The 26731-nt window shown below is 36.2% G+C and overlaps 1 protein-coding gene across 2 annotated transcripts in view; it reads left to right on the top strand.

The window, feature by feature from the left end:
- Positions 1-26731, top strand: part of SEMA3C (semaphorin 3C) — a 178204-nt gene that overhangs the window by 138202 nt on the left and 13271 nt on the right. For both annotated transcript variants that reach the window (XM_064375020.1, XM_064375022.1), the window contains 3 exons: positions 17949-18037; positions 21299-21340; positions 24468-24625. In XM_064375020.1, the coding sequence (XP_064231090.1) occupies positions 17949-18037; positions 21299-21340; positions 24468-24625 (289 nt within the window). The remainder of the gene's footprint in view (positions 1-17948; positions 18038-21298; positions 21341-24467; positions 24626-26731) is intronic.

Below are 26731 nucleotides of genomic sequence, written 5' to 3'. Positions count from 1 at the left end.
TGCTTGTTTTTGTCATGTTTGTTGAAGATCAGATGGTTGTAGATGTGTGGCGTTGTCTCCAGAGCCTCTGTTCTGTTCCATTGGTCTATGTCCCTGTTTTGGTACCAATACCATGCTGTTTTGATTACTGTAGCCTTATAGTATAGTGTGAAATCAGGTAGCGTGATGCTGCCAGCTTTGTTCTTTTTGCTTAGGATTGTCTTGGCTATGTGGGCTGTCTATTGGTTCCATATGAAGTTTAAGGTGGTTTTTTCCAGTTCTGTGAAGAAGGTCATTGGTAGTTTGATGGGGATAGCATTGAATCTATAAATTACTTTGGGCAGTATGGCCATTTTCACAATATTGATTTTTCCTAACCGTGAGCATGGAATGTTTCTCCATCTGTTTGTGTTCTCCTTATTTCTTTGAGCAGTGGTTTGTAGTTCTTGAAGAAGTCCTTTACATCCTTTGTGAGTTATATTCCTAGGTATTTTATTCTTTTCGTAGCAATTGCGAATGGGAGTTTGCTTATGATTTGGCTCACTGTTAGTCTGTTATTGGTGTATAGCAATGCTTGTGATTTCTGCACATTGATTTTGTATCCTGAGACTTTGCTGAAGTTGCTTATCAGTTTAAGGAGATTTTGGGCTGAGATGATGGGGTCTTCTAAATATACAATCATGTCGTCTGCAAATACAGACAATTTGACTTCTTCCTTTCCTAACTGAATACGCTTTATTTCTTTTTCTTTCCTAATTGCTCTGGCTAGAACTTCCAATACTATAGTGAATAAGTGATGGGAGAGGGCATCCTTGTCTAGTGCTGGATTTCAAAGGGAATGCTTCCAGCTTTTGCCCATTCATTATGATATTGGCTGTAGGTCTGCCATAAATAGCTTTTATTTTTTTGAGATATGTTCCTTGGATACCTTGTTTATTGAGAGTTTTAAGCATAAAGGGCTGTTGAATTTTATCAAAGGCCTTCTCTGCATCGATTGAGATAATCATGTAGTTTTTGTCTTTAGTTCTGTTTATGTGGTGGATTATGTTTATAGACCAACATCATCCTGATACCAAAACCTGGCAGAGACTCAACAAAAAAAAGAAATCTTCAGGCCAATATCCATGATGAACACAGATGCAAAAATCTTCAATAAAATGCTGGCAAACTGAATCCATAAAATGGCCTCATAAAATGATTTGGGAAGCAGTCCTTATTTTTGTATTGTTTGGAATGGTTTCAGAAGGAATGGTATCAGCTCCTCTTCGTATATCTGGTAGAATTCAGCTGTGAAACCACCTGGACCTGGACTTTTTTTGATTGGTAGGCTGTTAATTGCTGCCTCAACTTTAGCCTTTGTTATTCGTCTATTCAAGGTTTCAACTTCTTCTGGATTTAGGCTTGGGAAGGTGCAAGTGTCCAGGAATTTATCCATTTCTTCCAAGTTTACTGGTTTATATGCATAGAGTTGTTTGTAGTAATCTCTGATTGTAGTTTGTATTTCTGTGGAATCAGTGGTGATATACTCTTTATCGTTTTTAATTGCATCTATTTGTTGATCTTTTAAAAACACCAGCTCCTGGGTTTATTGATTTTTTGAAGGGTTTTTTTGTGTCTCTATCTTCTTCAGTTCTGCTCTGATCTTAGTTATTTCTTGTCTTCTGCTAGCTTTTGAGTTTTTTTAATCTTGCTCCTCTAGCTCTTTCAGTTTTGACAATAGGGTGTTGATTTTAGATCTTTCCTCACTTCTTATGTGGGCATTTATTGCTATAAATTTCCCTCTAGACACTGCTTTAAATGTGTCCCAGAGATTCTGGTATGTTGTGTCTTGGTTCTCATTGGTTTCAAAGAACATCTTAATTTCTGCCTTCATTTCATTGTTTATCCAGTCGACATTCAGGAGTTGTTCAGTTTCCATGAAGCTGTGCGGTTCTGAGTTAGTTTCTTAATTCCGAGTTCTAATTTGATTGCCCTGTGGTCTGAGAGACTGTTTGTTATTATTTCTGTTCTTTTGCATTTGCTGAGGAGTGATCGACTTCCAATTATGTGGTCAGTTTTAGAGTAGGTGCAATGCAGTACTGAGAAGTATGTATATTCTGTGGATTTGGGGTGGAGAGTTCTGTATATGTCTTAGATCTGCTTGGTCCAGATCTGAGTTCAAGTCCTGGATATCCTTGTTAATTTTCTGTCTCATTGTCTAATATTGACAGTGGAGTGTTAAAGTCTCCCACTATTATTGTGTGGGAGTCTAAGTCTCTTTGTAGGTCGTTAAGAACTTGCTTTATGTACCTGGGTGCTCCTGTATTGGGTGCATATATATTTAGGATCATTAGCTCTTCTTAATGCATTGATCCTTTTACCATTATGAAATGCCCTTCTTTGTCTCTTTTGATCTTTGTTAGTTTAAAGTCCATTTTATCAGAGACTAGGATTGCAACGCCTTCTTTTTTCTGCTTTCCATTTGCTTGATAAATCTTCCTCCATCCCTTTATTTTGAGCCTATGTGTGTCCTTGCACGTGAGATGAGTTTCCTGAATACAGCACTCCAATGGGTCTTGACTTTTTATCCAATTTGCCAGTCTGTGTCTTTTGATTGGGGCATCCCATTTACATTTAAGGTTAATATTGTTATGTATGAATCTGATCCTGCCATTTTGATGCTAGCTGGATGTTTTGCCCGTTAGCTGATGCTTGTTTTTCATTGTGTCAATGGTCTTTACCATTTGGTACATTTTTGGAGTGGCTGGTAGTGGTTGTTCTTTCCTTGTTTAGTGCTTCTTTCAGGAGCTCTTGTAAGGCAGGCCTGGTGGTGACAAAATCTCTCAGCAATTGCTTGTCCATAAAGGATTTTCTTTCTCCTTCGCTTATGAAACTTAGTTTGCTGGATATGAAATTCTAGGTTGAAAGTTATTTTCTTTAAGGATTTTGAATATTTGCCCCCACTCTCTTCTGGCATGTAGGGTTTTTGCTGAGAGATCCGCTGTGAGTCTGATGGGCTTCCCTTTGTGGGTAACCCGACCTTTCTTTCTGGCTGTCCTTAGCATTTTTTCCTTCATTTCAACCCTGGTGAATCTGACAATTATGTGCTTTGGAGTTTCCCTTCTTGAGGAATATCTTTGTGATCTTCTCTGTATTTCCTGAACCTGAATGGTGGCCTGCCTTGCTAGGTTGGGGAAATTCTCCTGGATAATATCCTGAAGAGTGTTTTCCAGCTTGAATTCATTCTCTCCATCACATTCAGATACAGCTATCAAACATAGATTAGGTCTTTTCACGTAATCCCATGTTTCTTGGAGGCTTTGTTCATTTCTTTTCACTCTTTTTTCTCTATTCTTGCCTTCTCATTTTATTTCATTGAGTTGATCTTCAATCTCTGATATCCTTTCTTCTGCTTTGTTGATTTGGCTACTGAAACTTGTGTGTGCTTTGCGAAGTTCTCGTGCTGTGTTTTTCAGCTCCATCAAGTCATTTATATTCTTCTCTAAGCTGCTTTTTCTAGTTAGCATCTCATCTAACCTTTTTTCTAGGTTCTTAGTTTCTTTGCATTGGGTTAGCACATGTTCTTTTAGCTGTGAGAAGTTTGTTATTACCCACCTTCTGAAGCCTGTTTCTGTCAATTCATCAGATTCATTCTCCATCCATCTTTTATCACTAGCTGGTGAGGAGTTGTGATCCTTTGGAGAAGGAGACGCATTCTGCTTTTTGTTTTCATCCTTTTTGTGCTGGTTTCTTCCCATCTTAGTGGCTTTATCTACCTATGATCTTTGTAGTTGGTGACCGTCGGATGGGGTCTCTGAGTGGACATCCTTTTTGTTGATGATGAAGTTATTTCTTTCTGTTTCTTAGTTTTCTTTGTAACAGTCAGGCCCCTCTGCTGCAGGACTGCTGGCTGTCCACTCCAGACCCTGCTTGCCGGGGGATCACCCGTGGGGGCTGCAGAACTGTAAGGGTTGCTGCCAGTCTCTTCTTCTGTTATCTTCGTCCCAGAAGGGTACCTGCCAGATGTTGGCCTGAGCTCTCCTTTATGAGGTGTCTCTTTGGGTATATGGCAATCGGGGAGCCTGTCTGCTTGAGGAGACAGTCTGTCCCTTATAGGAGCTCAAGTGCTGTGCTGGGAGCTCCATTGTTCCATGCAGAGATGCTGGGCAGGTACTTTTAAGTCTGTTGCAGCAGAACTCAGAACCGCCTCTTTTCCCAGGTGCTCTGTCCTAGGATGGTCATCTTTATTTATAAGTTCCTGTCATGCTGCTGCCTTTTTTCATAGATGCCCTGCCCTGCATGGAGTAGTCTAGTCACAGCCTGCCAGCAGGGGCATTGCTGAGCTGCCACAGGCTCTGCCCAGCTGCTGTGTGAACTGCTTCAGTAGTGGTGGTCACCCTTCCCCCGACTGAGCTGGACCATCCTGGGTCCAGCTGTGCCTGCTGCAAAACTCTCAATCCAGAGCGTTTCAGATTGCTTGTTTTGTGGGGGTGGTACCCACCGAGCCAGATTGCCTGGCTCTCTGTCTCTGCCCCCTCCCTTTCAGTTGAATGGGCAGCTATGTCTCCCAGGCATTCCAGGCACTGGTTGAAACTGCCACCCAGATTTGTGTGAGTTTCTGTGCACCAACCCAGCACTGGCTGAAACCGCTGTGCTGAAAACTTGTGGCGCTTTTTGGCCTGGGAATCACCTGGTAGTGGGGAGTGAAAATTTGTTTGGAAATGCGGTGGGCACTCACCGTCTGCATTGTTCTTGCTAGGAACTGCACTCCAGAGCTGTTCCTATTTGGCCATCTTGGATCCTCCCCTGACACTTTTATACTTTTCTGTTGCTTAAAAGCAAACTACATGTTTCACCTGCACTCAAGAGGAGGAGTTATACAAGTGCATGACTCATTAAGGGTCACCTGAGAGGATGTCCGCCATGATCCATACACATTTTAAGGTAGATCATTTTCATGATGATGTGGAGGATACATTAAAGACAGGGAAAAGAAAATAAGACTTTTTTATGTTATAGATAAGAAATGATGAGAACCTAAATTAAGATGGGTTAGAAATAACATTATCAGGTCTAAAAGATATTTGGAAGGAGGAAAGGACATGATGATAAAAAATTGATATGTGGCTTGATTTGTAGATTTATGACTTGGCAAATGGTAAAAAGAAATACCATTGACTGATCAAGGTAAGAGAATCAGCAATCAGATTTGGAGAGTAATGAATTAATTTTTGTTAATAAATGGCACACTTATCTCTTCCTTTGACCTACTGTGCATGAGAGTCTAAATTGACTCTTAAAATACATTATTTCGTTAAAACCTCACAGCAACCCAATGAGAATCATTATCCCCATTTTACAGTTGTGTAACTGAGGCTTTGAGACATTAAATGCTTGCTTAGGACGGCAAAGCTAGTAGGAACAGTAATTAAATTCAAGCTCAGTTCCATCTCACATCAAGTTGAAGCTTTGGTGGACTATTCAGACATATAAGTCCAAGAGGCTGTTATAGAGAGCACTGTGCTGGAGATGGAGATCTGGAAGTCATTAGCAATGTGGGTGTCAGCTGAATCCATGACAATGCTTGAGGTCACTCTAGGAGACTATGCAGATAAGAACTTAACTCTTGGATCTCATTTAAGGGGTGGGAAAATAGAGAATATTTACCAAGAAAATAAAGAGTGATCATGCAAGTAACAGGAAAATAAAAGAACGTGATATCCTGGTGACCTTAAGAACAAACAGTAAAAGGAAGGAAGACGCAGTGGTCAATATCATCAGACGTGGCACAGTTATAGCTGAGTGCCCTGGTAATACATTATTTTCCTCATCCTATCTTCTTACACATTACTAACATTTACCAGGAGAATAACCGTTTCAGGTGGAAAGATCTGAGACGTGAACAGAAAAAAGTAGGAAGAGATTAGCAATGCAAGTAAATGGGTTGTGTGGTGACCAAATTCTGAGAGGAAAGATGTTTTCCTTACTCAGGCACCTAGAAATGTAGATAGATATTCAAGGCTGGTTTATGTATGTGGTTTAAACTTGGAAAACTAACACAGAAGAGCCTATCTCATAATAAAAATGGTGCAAGAAAACAGGTTGAGTGACCATACAATTCATTGAATCTCAGATGAGTAATTCTTCCCCCAGACAATAAAGGATTAAATGGAAAGGTTAGCCCTGAATTTGCATCTTTGGAGCAGTTGTTGCAGCTTTTGTAGGACCAGTAAAACCTTACATAATCGACCTGCATTATTGAAGGTACATCAGTTTATCTATTAAAATATAAATAGAAACTATTCTTAATGTAATGAAACGAGAAATACTAAAACGTGATATATAATTTTTAGTAATTTACAAAGTCTTGAAACATTAATTTTAGTGATTACTGAGGTCCTATATCAATATTCTTTAGCTATATTACAGGAAATAATAGTAATAATTTATATTTTGATGGATTATCACTTGAGACAATACTATATTATAGTGTTTTTTAACCCTTGCAGAGAAAATTTGCTTCTAGAACCAAAATATACAAATTTATTAAACACTTTTTGACGCATTAGATATAGCAGATATTTTTATGAAGACAGACACACCTTGATTGAATAAATAAAGTATTAGGTCAAAATCTTAAAAGGGAACACTTTGTTGTTTTCTGCTTTTTTGGTATGCTTCAATTAAATCAAAAATAATTTAGTCATTATATAATTTCTAGTTTAGTAAAATCACTGGCCTTAAGATTTCTCTTTCAGCTTTGTCCTGGAAGTCTATTTTTCAATTAACCTGCCGTATGACTCTGAAACTTTCTACAGCTGTAATGGATGCAAGCATGTGTGTGCCCATATAAAATTAAAATTCTAGATCAGCATATGGCAGTGTGGTATGTAAATCAAGAGATTTTCTCATAGTCACCATTTCTAATTTTGATTGTGATTTCTCCAAAGCCTTGTATAAAACCAAATACAAAATAACTTATTAGAATAGTTTTTAATGTCATATCTGGATGAATTCTCGGGTAAAAATTAGGGAATATATTCTGGCATTAACATTTAAATCCTGCCCTCTCTCGCTTATCAGTGTATGTATGTATTTCTCAATTGTATGACATTGAGAAAATTATATAACATCTCTAAGCCTAGTTTCCTTATAGGAGAACTTTAAAGTAGACTTTATAAGTTTACTTTAAAGACCAAATGAGATTGTATGTATAAGCCTGAGTGTACAACCTAGCAATTAGTAAGCATTCAATAGATACACACACACATATACCTATATAATAGATATATATTATTGAAATCAATCACACATATCTATGATGTATATTATATCATACATATTAGTATATATATGCATTTAATAAGTATTTTGAATGCTTGCCACGTATCCAGTACTGTTCTATTCACTAGACATAAGCAGTGAACAAAACATAAAAAATGCCTCTCCTTTCACAGAGCGCAGATACCTGGAAGCAGTGCAAATGGTAATGAACAATATGCATGTAATTATTCTACAATATCACCTACATTTGGGTACCCACTATATTAGGAAAAGCTGAAAACAAAACAAAAATGAAAAACTATTTTTAAAACTTTAATAACGTCACAGATGAATCTGTTGGTAATATGCGAGTGGCATTTCTTTTGTTTGGAAATGATAAATAAAAGTAAAGCACTGGTGTAAAACAAAAGTATATAAATAATTTATCTAACAGGTGAAGAGACAAATAAGGAAAGGCAATTTCAGACCATGGGGAGTAAAATTAGTTACAGTCTGTAGGATTTCCAAGAAAGGTTTACGTAGACTATTTTCTTTGCTCTTGAACAGCCTTGCCAGGTGTATAGGGCAAACACTATATTCACATTTTATGAAGAAACAAAAAGGATTACAGGTGGCAGGTTTTACTCTAGTTTATACTGTTTGCAAGTGCAAAATGAGAATGAATAAAATAGAAATAGAGGACATTATTGCAAGTTCAGGAGAAGGTGGTATTTTCTTTTTCTTTGTAATTTACGTGGCAGTGTTGTAGGGACTGCCATTAACTGGCCTGTTAATGAGCAATTGTTATCCACTCCTGAGAGCTATTAATAACTGCAAAAAGAGAACCTTGGTAGAGCACAGCCTTCTACATACACGGTGTTTAGCTTGTGGGAGAATAATACAAATTAGTTGTGTTCCTTCTAACGTAACTACTGTTGGGCAGACACCATAATGGTATCCGGAATTTGTAAGGTAGTCTTTGTAGATCTGCTTTTGAGGATGTACACTTCAGCATTTTAGTCAAAACAGGAACATATATTTTAGTCCATAGTCTCACTTAACTATGTCTCTTAAATTGCTACTGCTGAAGTTACAATACGCTTATTATAAAAAGAATCTAGAAAATATTTTTTAAAAGAAAGCAGTTAGAGTTTATATTCCCTTATTTGAAACCAAATATGCCTCAGAATTCAGAAGTATTTGACTAGGAAAAGGTAATATGGTCATATATATTAAGTAAAATGACTTGCAGAACCTTGGACCACACTCTATAGTAATGCACAGTACTATTTTTGCAGTGAAACAGAAATCTTCAAACCATGTGTAAAAAATAAAAATAAAAATAAAAAACCAACTGTAAAGAGCCTGAAGTCAGTGCAGGTCAGGTTTATGACCAAATTAGTTGAAGTCAGGACAGATTTTGCCACCAAAGAAATTAAAAAAAAAAAAAGAAAGAAAGAAAACAAACGGGAGTTTTAGAATTGTAGATAAAAGATAATGGACCTGCATTAAAAATAGAATATAATTATCTACTTATATACAAGGATTAGACTATAAATACTGATTTTTTTAATACTCTGTAAGATATCACAAGGTCTGTTTGGCTTTTTAATTTATTTTTTAGGATAGTTTTATTTTTCTGTCACTAGATTTTCAGAAATGGGTCAGCTTTGTTCTTATTTCAGATTTTATCATGTTCAGCTTTTATCATGTTCACAAGTATCTGTAGCAGTTCCAAAACTTATATCTGCAAACCAATTAGTGCTAACAAAAAGAGGGTCATATCAGGTTCTCATTATTCCTTCTGGAGTTTCCATTTTGTACCAATTCCCTCCAGACTAAAAGGCATCCTTTAGAATTTCTCCAAATGCAGGAGGTCTGCAGGCAACAAACTTTCCACGCTTTTATTGATTGTTTTCACCTTTTTTAAGAAGTATCTTTGTGGATATAGAATTGTGGATTAACTTTGTGTTTTCTTTCAACATTTAAAAAACGTTATTCCATTATCTTCTTGGCCTCCCTTGTTTCTCATAAAAACTTACCAATAATTATATTACTTGTTCCCATGACAATGTATTTTTTTTCTCTTGTTCCTTTCAAGGATTTTTCTCTGTGGTTTGTTTTCAGCAGCTTAAATAAAATATGCCAGGGTTTGACTCTTTTAACATTTCTTCAGCTTGGTTCTTAATGAATCCTTATATCTGTAATGTAATATTTTTCATCAAATTTGGGAAGTGTATGGCCATTATTTTTTCAAGTATTTTTCTTACCCAGTCTCTCTGTTCTTCTTGTGAAACTCTAATCACCTAGATGTTGGATCATTTGATAATAACACACAAGACCACAAGTGTCTGTTCACCTTCTTCAATCTTTTATCCCTCTGTTCTTCCAATTGCATAAATATTATAATCTGTCTTCAAGTTCACTATTTTCTCTTTCAACTCCAATACTTTAATCTGCTATTAAACCCATGAAGTTAATATTTTATTTCTGCTATTATACTTTTATTTATTTTATTTATTTATTTATTTATTTATTTATTTTTTGAGACGGAGTTTCGCTCTTGTTACCCAGGCTGGAGTGCAATGGCGCGATCTCGGCTCACCGCAACCTCCGCCTCCTGGGTTCAGGCAATTCTCCTGCCTCAGCCTCCTGAGTAGCTGGTATTACAGGCACGCGCCACCACGCCCAGCTAATTTTTTGTATTTTTAGTAGAGACGGGGTTTCACCATGTTGACCAGGATGGTCTCGATCTCTTGACCTCGTGATCCACCCGCCTCGGCCTCCCAAAGTGCTGGGATTACAGGCATTAGCCACTGAGCCCGGCCCTATTATACTTTTAGTTCGAAAATTTCCATTTTGTTTAATAGTCTTTCTTTTCTGGGTTTTCCTGTTTGTTAATTCGTCGAGATATGTCTTCCTTTAGTTTTTTAATATATTTGTTTTATTATTTGAATGTATTTATGCTAATTATAATAACTACTTTAAAGCTGTTATTTGCTAAATTCAGCATCTGGTTTATCTCAACTTTGTTCTTAACTCTTGGTCACATTTTCTCTTTTATATATAATGAATTATGTTGTTGAATACTGGAAATTGTGGATAATACCCTGGCTTCGAGTTCTGTTTTCTTCCTCTGAATAGTGTTAATTCTTATTATAGCAAGCACTTTATGATTAGCTGATCACCCTGGAATTGTTTGGACTTGTCTACTCTTTGTTAGAATGCATATGCTTAAAGCATATCACTCCAATTTTGCAGGACTCAAAACTCCAAAATCTCTCCCTTCCATGTCTTATCAGATTTGATTATAGGTTTTGTTAGGGCAGGCCTAAATTAGATCTTACTCTAGAATATGGCACTTTTAAAATCTCAGCCTTTCTTGTGTCAGCTGGATGTCAGGGTTTTAACAAGGTGTTAATGAGATCTGAATGAGGCAAGAACAACTTCATCCAGCTTTTTCTTCCAGAATTACCAAACCTGTAATTTATTTGAACAGGTTTCTCAAATAGCAATCTGTAATCTGGTAAGCTTCTGGTGCACTCATCCTACATATATAGCCCAGGACTCAACCACAGACTCACAGAGTGTTTTCACATGGATTTCTGAAACCCCTGTTTCTGGACAGCTCCCTCTCTCTGACACCCTGTACCACAGAACCGATTTCTTTCTGCTGCCCTACACTTTCATATCTGCCTCCTCATCTTAGTGGAAATACCATGCTCTGCTTGAACACCAGCTCTCTGAACCTCTGCTGGGATTGTTCCCAGACAGCAAGTCGGGGATGATCATGAAGATTAGCTTGTGAGTATCCTTTCTTCTAGTCTTGCACTGCCTGTTACCTGTTACCTAAAAATAGTTGGCCTCATACATTTTGTCCAGTTTTTTATTTGCTTACTGCAGGAAAGTACTCTAGTGTCAGTTACTCTGTCATGGTCAGTGGCCATATTGCCCTCCAGAAAGATTTTCCTGATTACATTTCTACCAAAAGTGTTTGAAAATCTTTATTTCCTTACTTCTATGCCAACTCTAGGAATTACCATTCATTTTACTGAAGATTGTTGTTTTTATAATTTCATAAATCATATATATACACTCTAATTTTCAAAACATATGAAAATTATTTGTTATAATTCTGCTTGAAGACTTTCTCAGGGTATTTTAATATATTGCAAATAAGTCAATAATTTAACATAGTGATAGAAAATGTGTCATTTTAGCTAAAAATAGAAAAGAAAGTTTAACATATTTATATTTTAAGAACTAATTTGGTAGCTGTCTCTTTGATTAAATACAGACAACTTCTGAGAAATGAAATAGGTTTTAAAAATTACCCTGTTTGTCTCTCATGATTCTTTAATGTTTAAGAAAACTTATGTTTCCTCTCTAAAGCTTATTTAATATGCAGCACCTCCAAAAATTATGTCTGTGGTGTGATGTGGGAACCAGCGTCTGTATTTTTAGTAAGCTCCCAAGGTGACTTTGAGTGAGGTAATCTGAAAGCCACACTTTGAGAAACTATTTGTATAATTGAACATGACTCTAGGTGCTAAGGAGCCAAGTGAAATTAATGGTATCAGCAAATAAACTTGAAAGTCACTGAGTACACTGTTTTCCTCATAATGCAACAAAGTATTTTAACTGTTCTGAAAGGTTCTGCAGAGGAAAAAAAAAAAACCTGTTTAACCTTGTTTAACCCAGTACTTTCAAATTTATATGACCCTCTAAACTCTTTAGTATCAACACACTTTGGAAGATGGTGATTAGATGGCTTTTGTTGATACAGCCTTTCTAAGGGCCTCCCCTCAAATATAGACACTTGAGATGCCCTTGATGACCAACTGGGGCTCTAATACCCCCAGGGCTGAGGCTGAAGGTGTCAATTCAATTACCGATTCAAAGCTCACCATGTGAGAAACCTTGCTAAATGTGAGAAAGTGGGCTAAATAACTCAGTTTAGAAATACTTTATTTTTTTGGAATAAGGTGTACACATGCGTAGAATGCTACCTTTTAAAAGTGGATTCAGTGAACTAGCCTAATAAAGGTTTTATAAACTCATGATTCAGTTGTATTCTGAAATGTTAAAACTCACTATTAAAAGATTGTAGCAGCAGTTTGATTACCTAACAGGAAAATAAACATATTAGGAATGGGTGTTTAACATAAAATAAGGCAGCCAATTATCAGTACCTAACTATAGAAACTAATAATTGACATGTCTAGTCATACCTCCCTCATCTCTGGTAAGGATTCATTTGCCAAGCAAAGATTTTGCAGTTCTTTTTTGGGCTTTCAAAGTATGTTTATTTTAATAAGCAAGTTGTCTCAGAAAATTATTAAAAAGGAAGAAATGCCTTTTAATAAATGTGGTGATTTTATCTTTTTTGTTTTGTTTTGTTTTGTTTGTTGAGACGGAGTCTTGATCTGTCCCCAGGCTGGAGTGCAGTGGCGCAAGCTCGGCTCGCTGCAACCTCTGCCTCTTGGGTTCAAGCAATTCCTCTGCCTCAGCCTCCCGAGTAGCTGGGACTACAGGAGCCCAGCACCGCACCTGGCTAATATTTTGTATTTTAGTAGACGTGGGGTTTCACCATGTTGGCCAGGATGGTCTCGATCTACTGACCTCATGATCCACCCGCTTCAACCTCCCAAAGTGCTGGAATTACAGGCATGAGCCACCGCACCCAGCCCAATTTTATCTTTTATAATACTTTAATAAATACTAGAACTGATTATTTTGAAATAATTTACCCCTAATATCATGTGTGCGGCTGCCTAGGCTGACATGTAGGAACACAAAGAGCCCTTCTGTGCACAGGAACTTGTGTGACTGTGTGTGATACATCCATGGTCCTGACTAGAATATGTTTATAGGTTAGCAACCAGGAGGAAGGGACTGACCAGATCCCATTACGGAGGCAGTGTTCCCCCAGATCCCTAGGCAACCAGAAGAGCAGGGGAAAACAGACAGTTTGGCACGTCAGTTTCCAGGGAAACCCCCTAAGAACTGTTTACATAAGACTCAAGAGATAGATACACAAATGTTGATTCCAGTGACCTGCTTGGTAGTGAGCTGTGTTTGATCCCTTGCCTGAGACAGCCAACACTTACTGTACTTAAAATACAAGCTGATCTCTTGGCCAGAAACAGTGGAAAGGTTTAAGGATAATTGCTGTGCTCCCTTATATTAGAAAAAAATAGGATAGTATAAAGTAAATAAGGCAGGAAGGAAGCCTGTCCAGGAGATTTTCTTTAATGATTTAATAAAACAAGAGAAAATAAAAATATCTCATGTGGATTGATGAGTCTGCTGTGTTGTCTTTGTGCATAGAGTTGCATTATGCAAATCACTTTGCAGATTTGTCTTATCCACACAATGCTGTAATGTATTCAGAGTATCTCTATTATCTACACCTCACAGCTGAGAAAATTGAGGTCCAGTAAAAGAAAGTGACTGCAGTCATGTGAAAAGTGTACTTAGTGATGAAGCTAAAGCTAAAACATAACTTTTACTTACTGAGAAAGTTCTTGATGTGCCAGCCACCATGCTAGGCAATTTCCATGTCTTATTTGTTTAATTTTTATTAGTCAGAGCTCTCAACTGAAAGTGACCACACACCTGACTCAGACTACTTAAAACAGAATACTGTTTTCTTTGTCTAACAGAGAAATCCGGAATGCAGCCGCAGACATAGCTAACTTTGTGCTAAGATGATGTGGTCAGGAGCTCATTTCACCACCTTTCAGTTTTACTCTACCTTTCCAGTTTCCTCTGCATTGCTTGTTCTCAAATGAAGTCTCTGCTTGTGGTAGTAAGAACAGCTCCAGCACCTCCAGATTTATAAGCTTTAATACTCCTGATTTCAGAAAGAAGAAGAGTCTCACTTACCTCATTCCCAGGAAGGGCAGAGCCCTCACTCACTTCTAGGCCAGTTCCTGTGTGAATCACAGGGGCAAGGAAGGGTGTGCTCTTCTTGGCCTAGCCTACATCATGTGGGCCTCCCTGGAGCTGGAAGAGAGAGAAAGGCATTCCCTAACCAGGTAGACTGAGAATGAGATAGGCGGTGTTTCCCGAAGATGTGTCAGGGTGTTAGCACCAAGAGAAGGGAAGTGATTCTGGCTAAGCTTTAGCTTTAGCGTAATAGATTTTTAGATATCCATTATGAAAAGCATGGTTATTACTTACGTTTTACGCACTAGCAAAGTGAGGTTTAAGGAAAAAAGGAAGTGACAGCTTCACTGTAACTAAATCATAGGCATAGTGCTTTCCCCAAGCAATAACCCAATTCTACAGAACAATAAAAATGATTTATAGTTGTGAATACATTCAAGGAATACCATTCTCACCACCCCCAGAAGGAAGACATTTGATAACTATATTATCATCTTCAAACGAAAGGGCACGGACATGGCTTTATGTAGACATAAGTAATTGGGATTTTATGGCCATTCTGGAATGCATATCTCTCAATGACTAACATTTTAATGGGAACACACTTACTGCTCAAAAAGCCATAAATTCTAGATTCGGAACTCTTGAGTCCTGTGCGTATGTATGTTTGCATCCATACTGCCCAACTCACTGAACTCTCTCAGTACTTTCTTGTCGAATCAGCGAATGAAAGACAACTTAACAACATAGAAGACAACTTAAGACGACTTATTTAATTAGTAGTAAAAGATACAGCCCAAGGATACCTCAGAAGTATTGCTCATATGGGGAGCTCATTACCATCAAAACCAAAAATCATAAAGGAAAAGAGAAGAAGTGACTAAAAGTGGTATTTTTTTTTTTTGAAACAGAGTCGTGCTCTATCCCCCAGGCTGGAGTGCAGGAGTGCAGTGGCACCATCTTGGCTCACTGCCACCTCCGCCTCCCAGGTTCAAGTGATCCTCAGGCCTCAGCCTCCTCCAGAGTACCTGGGATTACAGGCACTTACCACCACACCTGGCTAATTTTTTGTAATTTTATTAGAGACAGGGTCTCGCCATGTCGGCCAGGCCGGTCTCGAACTCCTGAACTCAGGTGATCCGCCTGCCTTGGCCTCCTAAAGTGCTGGGATTACAGGTGTGAGCCACTGTGCCCAGCCTGCATTATCTTTTTGTTAGCTCATCTTCATAGCTCTTCTTTGTGTAATATTTTTTAAATGGTATGCATAAAGTATGTTTGTTGTGGGCCGTGTCAGAAGAAAATGGGGATTTCTGTAAAATTTTGCTCTCATGGTAAGTTAAAACACTGGGGGAAAATGGAGTCAGTTGTCTCATTTGAGAGTACTTAATTCTTTTCAAAGCTGATAGTTTTATCTATCGGAACCTTTCTAACCAAAATCTGTTTTTCTGTGGTTTTATTTGGAGCTATGTTATACACAGCCACTCAGTCTCTTTTCGTAGGGCAACTATAGTAAACAGTGATTCATTGTATATTTTAAAATAACTAAAAGAGTGGAACTGGAATATTCCTAACACAAAGAAATGGTAAATGCTTAAGATAATGAGTACCCCAGTTACCCTGATTTGATCATTACACATTGTATGTCTATATCAAAATATCACATATACCTCATAAATATGTACAACTATTATAGATCCATAATTAAAAACTTAAAGAGTTGCAAACAAAGAAGAAAGAATGTGGATTTTGCTGTCACACAGAATGGTAGTGATCCTTACAAACTGCAGCAGGGAACCATAAAAATGTTATGACTTGTAAAAAAAAAAAGAACTTACTTTTTATGATAACATGCCATATAACAAAGATTTTACATCTGAATTCTTCTGAGTTTTCTCTCATCCTTCATGCCTACAAATTAATTCCACAAATATTCGCAGGAACATATATGCGTACACATGCATGTGCTTGTTTACACACACACACACACACACACACACACACAAATAAAAAATTAAAAAAAATCTTGCCCTAGCTGTAACAGTTTCATGGGTTTCAGATAAAGTTTTTGGTATGTTGTATTTCTATAGGAGTTTCCACAGCTAATTGCAATAGGTTGTTATTAGAAATTAAGGAACACCTCCAACCACTTTTATCCATTTTCAGTTGTGACATGTCTCTGCACAGCATCCTCACATGTGTTTTCACTTCCAATTTTTACTTGTAGTTCCTAACTTCCAAGAAAATCATCTAAATTGTTATCAGGGGTGATTCTAAGAAAGCATCTGCAAAACAGATATTTCAGACCTTTTTAATGAAAACTGGAGCCTGCATATCTGTGGGATTGTTATTATTTTCATATTTTTTGAGTATGGTTTAAGAAGTGAATTTTAAATTACAGAGTATGCTTTGCAGCTTCTAAGATTATGTGCTTATACTTTGTATCCTTACAAATTTCAGGGATTATTCTGGCAAACTCTGTCTTGCTCTTTTGTATAAATATTTTATTTTAATTTAGTGGATTTTTATTTTTTAATTTTCAGTGTTTTTAAAGTTGAGTTTATTTTTTATTAAGAATTACTTTGACTCTATCAATTGGATTAATAAAACACAAACTATAAACATGAGATAAAATCTTTTACGTCAGAGGAATTCTTGCCTGCAGAATAGAAGCCAACTTGAGATGTGAGATTTGGAATTTATAGTGTTAGTCACTATGTGATTTCTAGTTGTAACGTCCTGTACGATTCAGTTCAAGTTAATTCTTCTTATGACATTTTTCAACAGAATTTTAAAATGCACATTATGTTGATGATAATGCATATTTACAAATTATAAATTTAGAGTTATAATTTAAAAGAGCAGTAACTTGATATTTATGATCCAACTCATTAGTTAATAGAAATATTTTAAGTAAATATATTTTTACTTTGCCAGATTACTCACAAATATGCTTTAACCCCACATTGCTAAATCTAGACTAGTGTCTTTTAAACCTAAAATTCATGTGATTGGTAGAGTGGCATGATTATATGCATAATGTTTATGTGACTTGTGAAGCCATTTTAATTATAAATCGTGACATAAATAATATTTTCTGTATTCTTATATTTATTTGGGCATCTCAATTTTTGGCTATCAGTAATTAGAAAATATAAGTAAATTTCTTATTTGATTTCTCTAATTTGGATCATCTAATTTCAAAATTTCCTCTACATTTTGAGAATATCCTAAGAAACGTATTGCCAACTTGTTACTTGGCAGCAAATTTGTACGGGTCTGCAGCAACCTAAGTTCTTACCTCCTCAGAAGAAATAATTTGACCCAGGGGACTTATACATAATGTTGATGTGGAAGAGTAAGTAATATTAATGACCAGAATTAAACTTATATATTGGCCGGGTGCAGTGGCTCACACCTGTAATCCCAGCACTTTGGGAGGCCAAGGTGGATGGATTACAAGGTCAGGAGATTGAGACCATCCTGGCTATCATGTTGAAACCCCATCTCTATTGAAAATACAAAAAATTAGCTGGGCATGTGTTTCTGAACTTTTTACTTAACATTTGAAGATTCTTTCCTTCTCTCATAGATATGGCTACACCCAATATGTCCAGAATATGATATTCATATTAGTACCTCTTGAATTGTATGTAGTATCAATTTTTATGAGATTTGGAATACACTCAGGATATTGGACATGGCAATGGCTTAATATGAACAATGTTTTTGATTACTAAATACTTATGTAAATAATGTTCTAAATCAGTAGTCCTTTGTCTAAATATCATTCTTTTAAAAAGTATTGTAACACCTCATTGCTTCTTTCTTTAATTTAGATCGGGGTACTGTGCATAAAGTGGTCGTTCTTCCTACTAACAACTCTGCCAGTGGCGAGCTCATTCTGGAGGAGCTGGAAGTCTTTAAGGTTTGAACATCTCTTCTATTAATCTCAGAACATGCACGATGAGTGGAATTCTTTAATCTTATGCCACTTGGGAGGAAACTATATTTGATAAAAGATCAAGTAAATGAATGTTATGAATTTTTGAGGGTAGGAAAACACCAGATAAAATAAGAAATATAGAACAAATGTTTTTGCAAAGTATTTTCCTACATTTCAAGTTATCTTAACATAAAAGGATTCTTTCTGTTTTTAAGCTGTCATCACAACTTGAAGAATTGTGGTCATCATTATTTTTTTAAAATGAGCTCTAGTTGTCAAGGTCTGGAAGATTTTGCCATGAAAGGGCTTTTATCATTCGCTTCACAAGCCACTGAAACCCAAATACTTTCACATTATTGATTGTTAGATAAGCTTCTCATATTTTTTTAGCCTGTAATTTCAAGAAAAACGACCTCGTTTTCTCTCGTTTTATTGCCTTTAATTCAAATGTCACTTTAGTTAAATAAAACAAATGTTGTCTCTTTACCACTCAGAACTTCATGTTCTGTCAGAACTTGAGATTTCATTGTATTATTCTCCCTGTCCTTGAATTTAGGATAAAAATGGAAAAAGACAAAGCACAGCAAAAAATTAAAAAAAAAAAAGGTAGACAAGAGAAGTTCAGTACTGTAAGATCTCACCTGGTCAGGGCAGAGTGCCTGTTCTTTATGTATCTGTGAGCCAGGAGAGGGGATTTGCTGTGTCCTGCTGTGCCCTTCTCTGCTCACAGTGTCAGTCACTGTAGTTCAAGTGGTGCTTTTTATCTGCATTTGGAAAGATGGGTAAAGCTCAGCAGAGGAGCTATTAGAATTGCAAAGAAAGTTTGGCATGGAATCAATCCTGCTGCAGACTGCTATTTCCAACTAAACCAATTAAGAAACAATGGCCCAGACACAACAAAAGACCACAGTCAGCCTATGACTGAGTAAAAGTAGCACTTCAGAACTCCCAGTAGCAAACTGTTGCTAGTCCAGCAAGTCACTTTGCTTATTTGAGTGGACTTGGAATGTATTGACTCATTTATAGACATTCCCACGGTCACCAAAAATACTGACTTTTTAAGCACATTAAGTGAGTAGGGTGTAGTACTGTTAGATTTAGGTAATAAATTTTAAAAGTAAAGAAATATAAAATAGAATCAAATAAAAAATTTGAGGAACTCTGGCAAGTTTCCTACTATGTTATTAAATTTATAATTTTTAATGCTAGACTAACTTTGGCACAGGTTCTTTGTGATTGGTGTGTTAAAATTGTGCTCATAAAATGACGTCAATGATATTCAGACAAGTGCTTTCTTCATGCCTTGTTTTATAAAGGAATTGATTATTTCACTAGATTAACCAAAATCACATATATAGAACATACTTTTTTAAAATTCAACTCAGTAGGGATAACTTGACTTGCTAAAATAATATAAAATGCCTTATTCTGGAGTATTCTTGAAGACAGCAAAAATGTCATATAGCAACACTTCATTTTTAATACTGAAATATGTCTTTTTGATTATCAGGAAATGTTAATTGAGTGAGCATGACATAAACCTAAACATACATGTTATGGGAAGAAACATGAGTTATTCTGATCACGTGCTACTTATGGTCTGTCATATGAGTTATGCTGGTGTTATCATCTTGAAGAATAAACTCTCAGTGGAAAAATAGAGTCAGTCAGAATGCATGTGGGGGACATCAGCCCGAGAGAGACCAAAACAAGTTTGAGCTTTCTTACTGATGCGTGTGCCAGTGATTGATATGGCCAAGTCAGGAGACACAGTTACTGAATACAGTTACTGTCTTCGGCATGGTGTTTGTGTCACATTTCTGAGGTGAGGTTAAAATAATTGGGTGTGTATGATATACTGTGATGAGCATGTGAGGAAGTAATGCATCTAAATGGAAAAGTTTTCTTAGCTAAGTGTCACACTGATATACTGCAGAAAATTCAGCGTGACTTTGAAAAACCAGCAGCTTTGTTTTCATACAGTGCAGGACCATAATCTCTTCTTTTAGTCCTTTGTTCCACATTTTCTGACAATAAGTCTGGTTTCCTTGAGCTTAACTAGAATTGGAAGTATAACTACTAGTAGCGACCTAGCTGATTATAAGTTGCAACATTTGTGTGTGTGTGTGTGTGTGTGTGTGTGTTAATAAGGGATGATCAACAATTGTTGCAATGGAGAATTAAAGATATCACTGTTTTCCCTTTTTAAATGTCAGTAAATACATGCAACTCCAGAAAGCAAAATAACTGTGGATATATTTAATTTAGAGAGCTTGCTTCCACTTGAGTTATTTAAATAAAGCTCATGGATCTCAATCACTTTACCAGAAGTCTGATTTTTTTTTTTTTTTGAAATGGAGTGCGATGGCATGATCTTGACTCACTGCAACCTCCACCTCCTGGGTTCAAGTGATTCCCATCTCACCCTCCCAAGCAGCTGGGATTACAGGCATGCGCTACCACACCCAGCTAATTTTGTATTTTTAGTAGAGACAAAGTTTCACCATTTTAGCCAGGCTGGTCTCGAACTCCTTACCTCAGGTGATCCACCTGCCTCAGCCTCTCAAAGTGCTGGGATTACAGGCATGAGCCACTGCAACTGCCAGAAGTCTAATTTTTGATCATTAAAAGTAGCTAATAATTTTTAAGAAGTAAAGAAATGAATAATTTGCAAAAGCATTACTATTCCAGAAAATTCTTATGTTCACATTTTATCAAAAGAAGACCTTTCTAACTATATTTTTTTTGTTTGCAACAATGAGTATTAACTAGTATGATTCAGCCTAATGTATGGTCTTTCCAAAACAGCACTGGCAGGTGAACAATAGTGTCTTATGCAGAGTGCTTGTGTTGTGGAGGAATTAGATGGTGTACCATTCCACAGCCTCCTCCACCTGAGTGCATGGATCCAATTCTGAGTTATTCGTTGGATTCAATATTCTAAAAATTCCCTTCTCAAATTTTTATTTTTTGTTCTAATGCCTCTACTGATACATGTGTTTTAATAACTACTCTTTTTTTAGTTTAGGCATATATCTGTGTAACAACTCTAACCTTAGTTTCCAAAGAGGAAGTGTACTTTATAGACAAATATATGCAAATGTACTTTATATGACAAGTACTTTTAAAGTAGATGTATATATAAAGAAAAATGATTTCTTAAGATTTAATAGAAACAAAATGAATGTAAAATCATTTTAAGGAATATTCGAGCAACTAACATGGTGTTTTCTAATTTTTTAGAATCATTCTCCTATAACAGTAATGAAAATTTCATCTAAAAAGGTAAAAACTAAGCTATTTTTATGCTCTTTGATTATTAAAATGTTTTGTTCTGAAAAATTGTATTTTATAAATTCTGAATAATGAGTTCTTATACTAACAAAATAAATATTACTGCCTAAAGTATACTGCAAAATCACCTTTAATTTTAATGTAGAACTTACTAGCTATTAGTGAAAGACCAAATAGGTTTATTTTTGTATAAAAGTTTGTCAGAGCAGAACATATGTACAGGAAGATATTCCAACATTTTGTATATCTAATGTTCTCAAATATTACGGTGTGTGAAGCCAATTAAAATAAAAACAATCTTTCCGAGAGAGGAATTTAGCATAAAGTTTGGGCTACTCTGTAACATCATAACATTCTTAGGGGCTTGGAGCGAGTAATCAGTCCTCTCTTTAGTTCCTGCTGTTGTCACATGTTTGAAATGTGCAGTGCATTCTTTTATGCTTATTTTTAAGGAAATATTTTTCCTAGGATTTAAACATGTCAGAAAAAAGGAAAGTCTCAAATCAGGATTTGGAAAAGTAATACTAGACTATAATTGAAATCCTCAAATCAGTTGCCTGATCTGTGCTTACACATGCAAATATACAATGATCATGGAAATAAAAAGTACAATTCCAATATATACATGAGCAAACCATGTACCTCTCCAATACCAAAAGGTATTATTTTTTAAAAAAATATTTTATGGTACAGAGTAACATAGTCACAATGGAATAGGCTTCCAAATAGGCTTGACATGCGTTTCCATCCCAATCTGACCATAAAGTACAAACAAATCACGTAGCTTCACTAACCTAAGTTTCTAAATTTGTAAGGTAATGCTTTTCTTACAAACAAGTTTATTTATATAAATTGCCTAGAATAAAGAGTGTCCTCAGTAAATGCTGTCTGTAAAAGCCTGAGATCTATTTTTCTTGGAATACACAATAAAGGTTTTATGTGTTAGCACAACTGATTACGTAATTTTGGTGCTCTTCCCCATATTTGGTTTGTTACAGATGAAATAGTATTTTATAGTCAGTCTTACACTCTTTTCACTTCACTGAATTTTATGAGGGAAAATAAATAAGGTACAATGGAGCTAACGATCTCATCTGTAAAAATGTTTGTATGGTGCATAACAAACATTTTCCCAAGTAACGAGAAGCCATTCGTCATTTTGTCTAATGTCCTAGGGAGCAGATCTCAAGTCAGAATTGTCTTTGAAGTTAGCAGGGAAGCCCTTTGTTTATAGTAGTTAATGGAAAGAGAAAGTATCAGGGCAAGATTCAAAATGGACACAAAGCCATTTGTGTGGCGTAGTAATCCTGTATGCAAGTTTTAACTATATTTAGTTTACGTATTCTATCTATCTTCAACATCTTATATTGTAGGTAATTTAAAATGTCTCATTAAAACAATGAGATTCAAGGCAAGGATAGTTGTTTGACTTTTCGGAAATCATTTGTACAACCGCATACTGCATCATTTTTTCAGTACAAGAGGACTACAAATAGTTAATGACATCTTATGTGTATTTAAATACCTTTCTCAGTGCTTCTCATTTTATTATTTTATTTTTTCCCATTTTATTATATTATCCATATAACAGAAAATAGTAGGATTAATCAAAATCATATTATCTAGAAGGAAACTACCTGTGTCCTACCGTCAAATATACTGATATCCTTAAAGTGTTTTAATGAAGCTGATAAATTTACTGTATTATTCACTAATTTACTCGATAAACATTTATTTCAAGTGTGCCTAGACAAATGGTTATTGCCAGAACATGCAGTTGTTTTCTTATAGTTTGAATGTTTCAACTGGAGATCAATTTCAGCACAATTTCTGAAAAGTCAATTGATGTGAATAAAATCATTATATTAGATGTAATAGAGTGAGATGTGATTCAAATCTCAATTCAATTCAAATTAGAATTGAAAACTTATATATTGATAGTTTGATATTTTACTGTACTATTACCATCAATTAACATTCATTGAGCAACTTATGAGCCAGAAACTATTCCAAGCATTTTATGTGGAGGAACTACTTACAACATTTATTTTTTTACAAAAACTATATATGGTAAGTGCTATGTTATCTTAATTTTAATAATGAGGAGGCTGTGATTCAGAAAAGTTAATACAGCAAATTTGTAGCTGAGCTGGGATTTGAATCTAGGAAGTCTGGCGCCAGAGCTTCAGAGCCTGTTGGACCCATGGTGTCTCCAGAGGTTTAATTTTTAAATGTATATGTATGCGTATATGCATGTATGTGTATATGGAGGAGTATGCACACACCCATACATCCACATCTATTCAAGTACCAGCTTACAGATTCTGTGCTAACTTGAATTATATAAGTCCTTTGAAAAGTAAGCAGTGTCAATGAGAGACTCATTCCTTCAACGCCTGAGAACCATGTGATGCACAGTTAAAGGATTCAAACCATTATCTTAGAAGCAGTAGACATCCTACAACTGAAGGAGGATGAAATCTCCATTCATGACGTCTTTAGGATGATGAAAATCACTGGATCAAGCAGAATTTTAAGACATGTTTAAATATAAATACTGATATTCTTCTAAATAATTATATTTAGGTAGTTTTAATGAGTAACATGCCACTTACAAAGGCATGTGACCAAAATGTGCTTTTTTGTTTTATCCAGTACTTACTATTTACTATTTTTTCTTTCTAAACTTAAAATGCCCTTTATTTTAAACCAGACTTTCTCAAATTTACAAAGTAATGTATTGCCATACTTGAAAAATAAGAATGCTTCCCTGTGCTTTGCTAAGAGACAGCATTCAAAGAAAAAAAGAAAACATTATAACTTAAATCTGTAATACATTAGCTCAAATCTGAAAGAACAATGAATCCCAATGTCTAAAACACATTACCATTCTATATGGTGCTTTGAGCTTTTCTTTTTTAACCGGAAAGTGGTAATGTTATAGGCATATAAACGTAGGAAAATTCTATTTATTTTGGCTTTATACCCTTCTGTGCTTTGCTTCACGTTTTAGTTCCAAAATGAATCCAAGGGTTTGTGGGCATATATTATAATGTATTCCTGCTGAAAGTTGTCCTTTAACTTCCACATCTGAAATAAATCTTCATTCCTTTAATAGCAACAGTTGTATTTGAGTTCCAATGAAGGGATTTCCCAAGTGTCTCTGCATCGCTGCCACATCTATGGTGCAGCCTGCGCTGACTGCTGCCTGGCACGGGACCCTTACTGCGCCTGGGATGGCCATTCCTGCTCCAGATTCTACCCAACTGGGAAGCGGTGAGCACAAAACGCTCAGCTCCACATCCAAATGTAGGACACCAGACAATACAGAAGTCCTTTACATCTCTAGAATTAGTTCTATTGCTGTTTTTTTAAATTACATTAAAAGTGGAAGCTCTATTTAGCACCACACATAGTCTTTGAATGAAGAAAATGGCAGTGCGTTATAACTTGAAATTCTCACAGATATAGTAAGTCCAGAGTACAGTACTTTGGAAGAATTCCTTTCTCCTTTCAAAGCTCCTCTGTAACACCTACTCCTCTAGGACCCATCAAATATTTCAAGTAGCATTTAGCTTTTTAAATTTTTTACATCACCTAATTTATGTCTTTTTTATTTTATACACTTTAGTGTATCCTTAAAACCCACCTTCTTAGTATTTCTCTACATTGCTTAATTATCTTGTAACCAAAGATACAATTATAACACTGGTTCTAGTTCAAGCTACAAAAGTATTATTTCAACATGGATACCTTGATTTGCTTTCAAAACATTGATGGTCATGTTTTATCTGTGGAGTGATGAGTGAATGATTGCTGGTTAGGTTAAGAAAGAAAGGTAGTCTGAGGCAGGATGCTTTTTATGCAAGTAAAAACAGGCAGGAAACTGCATCAACTTGTACCAAGTTGGAAGGAACTGCGAGTAGAGAAATTGAAAAGGAATATGCAGAATTCAGAGTCAGCCAAGACTCTAGCTATTTTCAGTCATACAGTAACGTGGGTCATGATGGTGGCAGGGGTAAAACCTTTAAAAATTAGGCTTAGCAGAGGCAGCAAATAGTAGTAGCAGCCATGAGCACCAGTGATCTTTCAAATAAAGCACTGGGGTGATGGTGCTTTATGGTTTTTATTCTCTACATTCCTTTGAGGACCCTGACAGCTTGTAACAACTCTAGCACTTTTGTGTATCAAAAGTATTCTGATCCTCTTATTAATTAGTTCAACAAATATTTTCCACTAGAAATATATTTTCCAGGCATTGTTTTAGAAGCTAGCCATATAACAGGAAAAAAGACAAAAACCTCTGTCTTCAGGAATAATGCATTCTAAAGAGAAAAGATAGATAATAAATAAATAAGGAAAACCTCTAGTATATCAAATAATAACACGATCTGTGAATTGCAAAAGGGCAAAGAAGGTAGGTACAATATGTGGTAAGCAGAAGGTTGCGATGTTAAATGGGTGTCAGGGAGGGCCTTACTGCGGACATACTATATGAGCAAGGACTTGATGTGGAATGGCACCAAGGCATTATCTGGCAGAATAACATTCCAGGAAGAGGGACCAGAAATTTCTAATACTGGGATGTGCCAGGATTGTTCAAGAAACAGCTCTAAAGCTAACGAGGCTGCACTGAAATGAGAAAAAGGAAGGATAGGAAGAAATGAGGTCAGAATGCCACATGATGTCAGATTTTGTAGGTAATTGAAAAGTTTTTATTTAAAGTGAAATAGAAAACAGCTGAGGAGTTTTGAGCATGAGAATGATATTATTTGACTTTTGGTTTCAAAAGATCACTGGCTGGATTTGGCTTGCACTGAAGCCCTGGGGTAGGAAGAGGTTGGAGGCACAGGGGAAGGTGTGGCAGAAGCTACATGACAGGAGGGTACTGTCGTCATCCAGGGGAGATATAATGGTGGCTTGCATGGGGACAATAGAGGTAGAGATGGCAAAAAAAAAAATGATCTGATGCTTGACAGAGCTCACAGAGTGTATTGATGTATTTGGATGTGGGTGGTTTGAGAAATAGAGGAGTCAAAAATCATCCAAGTTCTCAGAACTGAACATTAGGATTTATGTCAATGTCACTTCCTGAGAGAGAAGAGACTGTGAAAGGAGCAGGTTTGTGGGGAGAAAGAGGATGTTACGTTAATGGTATCTGTAAGATATTCACACTGGGATATTGAGTAGGCAGTTAGAAATAGGAATCTAGAGTAGAAAGGAGTAGCCTGAGCTGGATCATTTGGGAGTCTTCCATAATTAATGACATGAGATAGAAAGAGAAGTCCCACTCTTTTTTCTTTTTTTGAGACAGAGTCTTGCTCTGTCACCTGGGCTGGAGTACAGTGGTACGATCTTGGCTCAATGCAACCTCTGCCTGCT

Source organism: Aotus nancymaae, unplaced genomic scaffold, assembly GCF_030222135.1.
Source record: "Aotus nancymaae isolate 86718 unplaced genomic scaffold, 86718_ANA_hifiasm-v0.15.2.pri h1tg000002l, whole genome shotgun sequence".
In the NCBI taxonomy this organism is placed as follows: Eukaryota; Metazoa; Chordata; class Mammalia; order Primates; family Aotidae; genus Aotus; species Aotus nancymaae.
The sequence above is the reverse complement of the archived record's forward strand: the minus strand, read 5'-3'. Positions and strand labels throughout refer to the sequence as shown.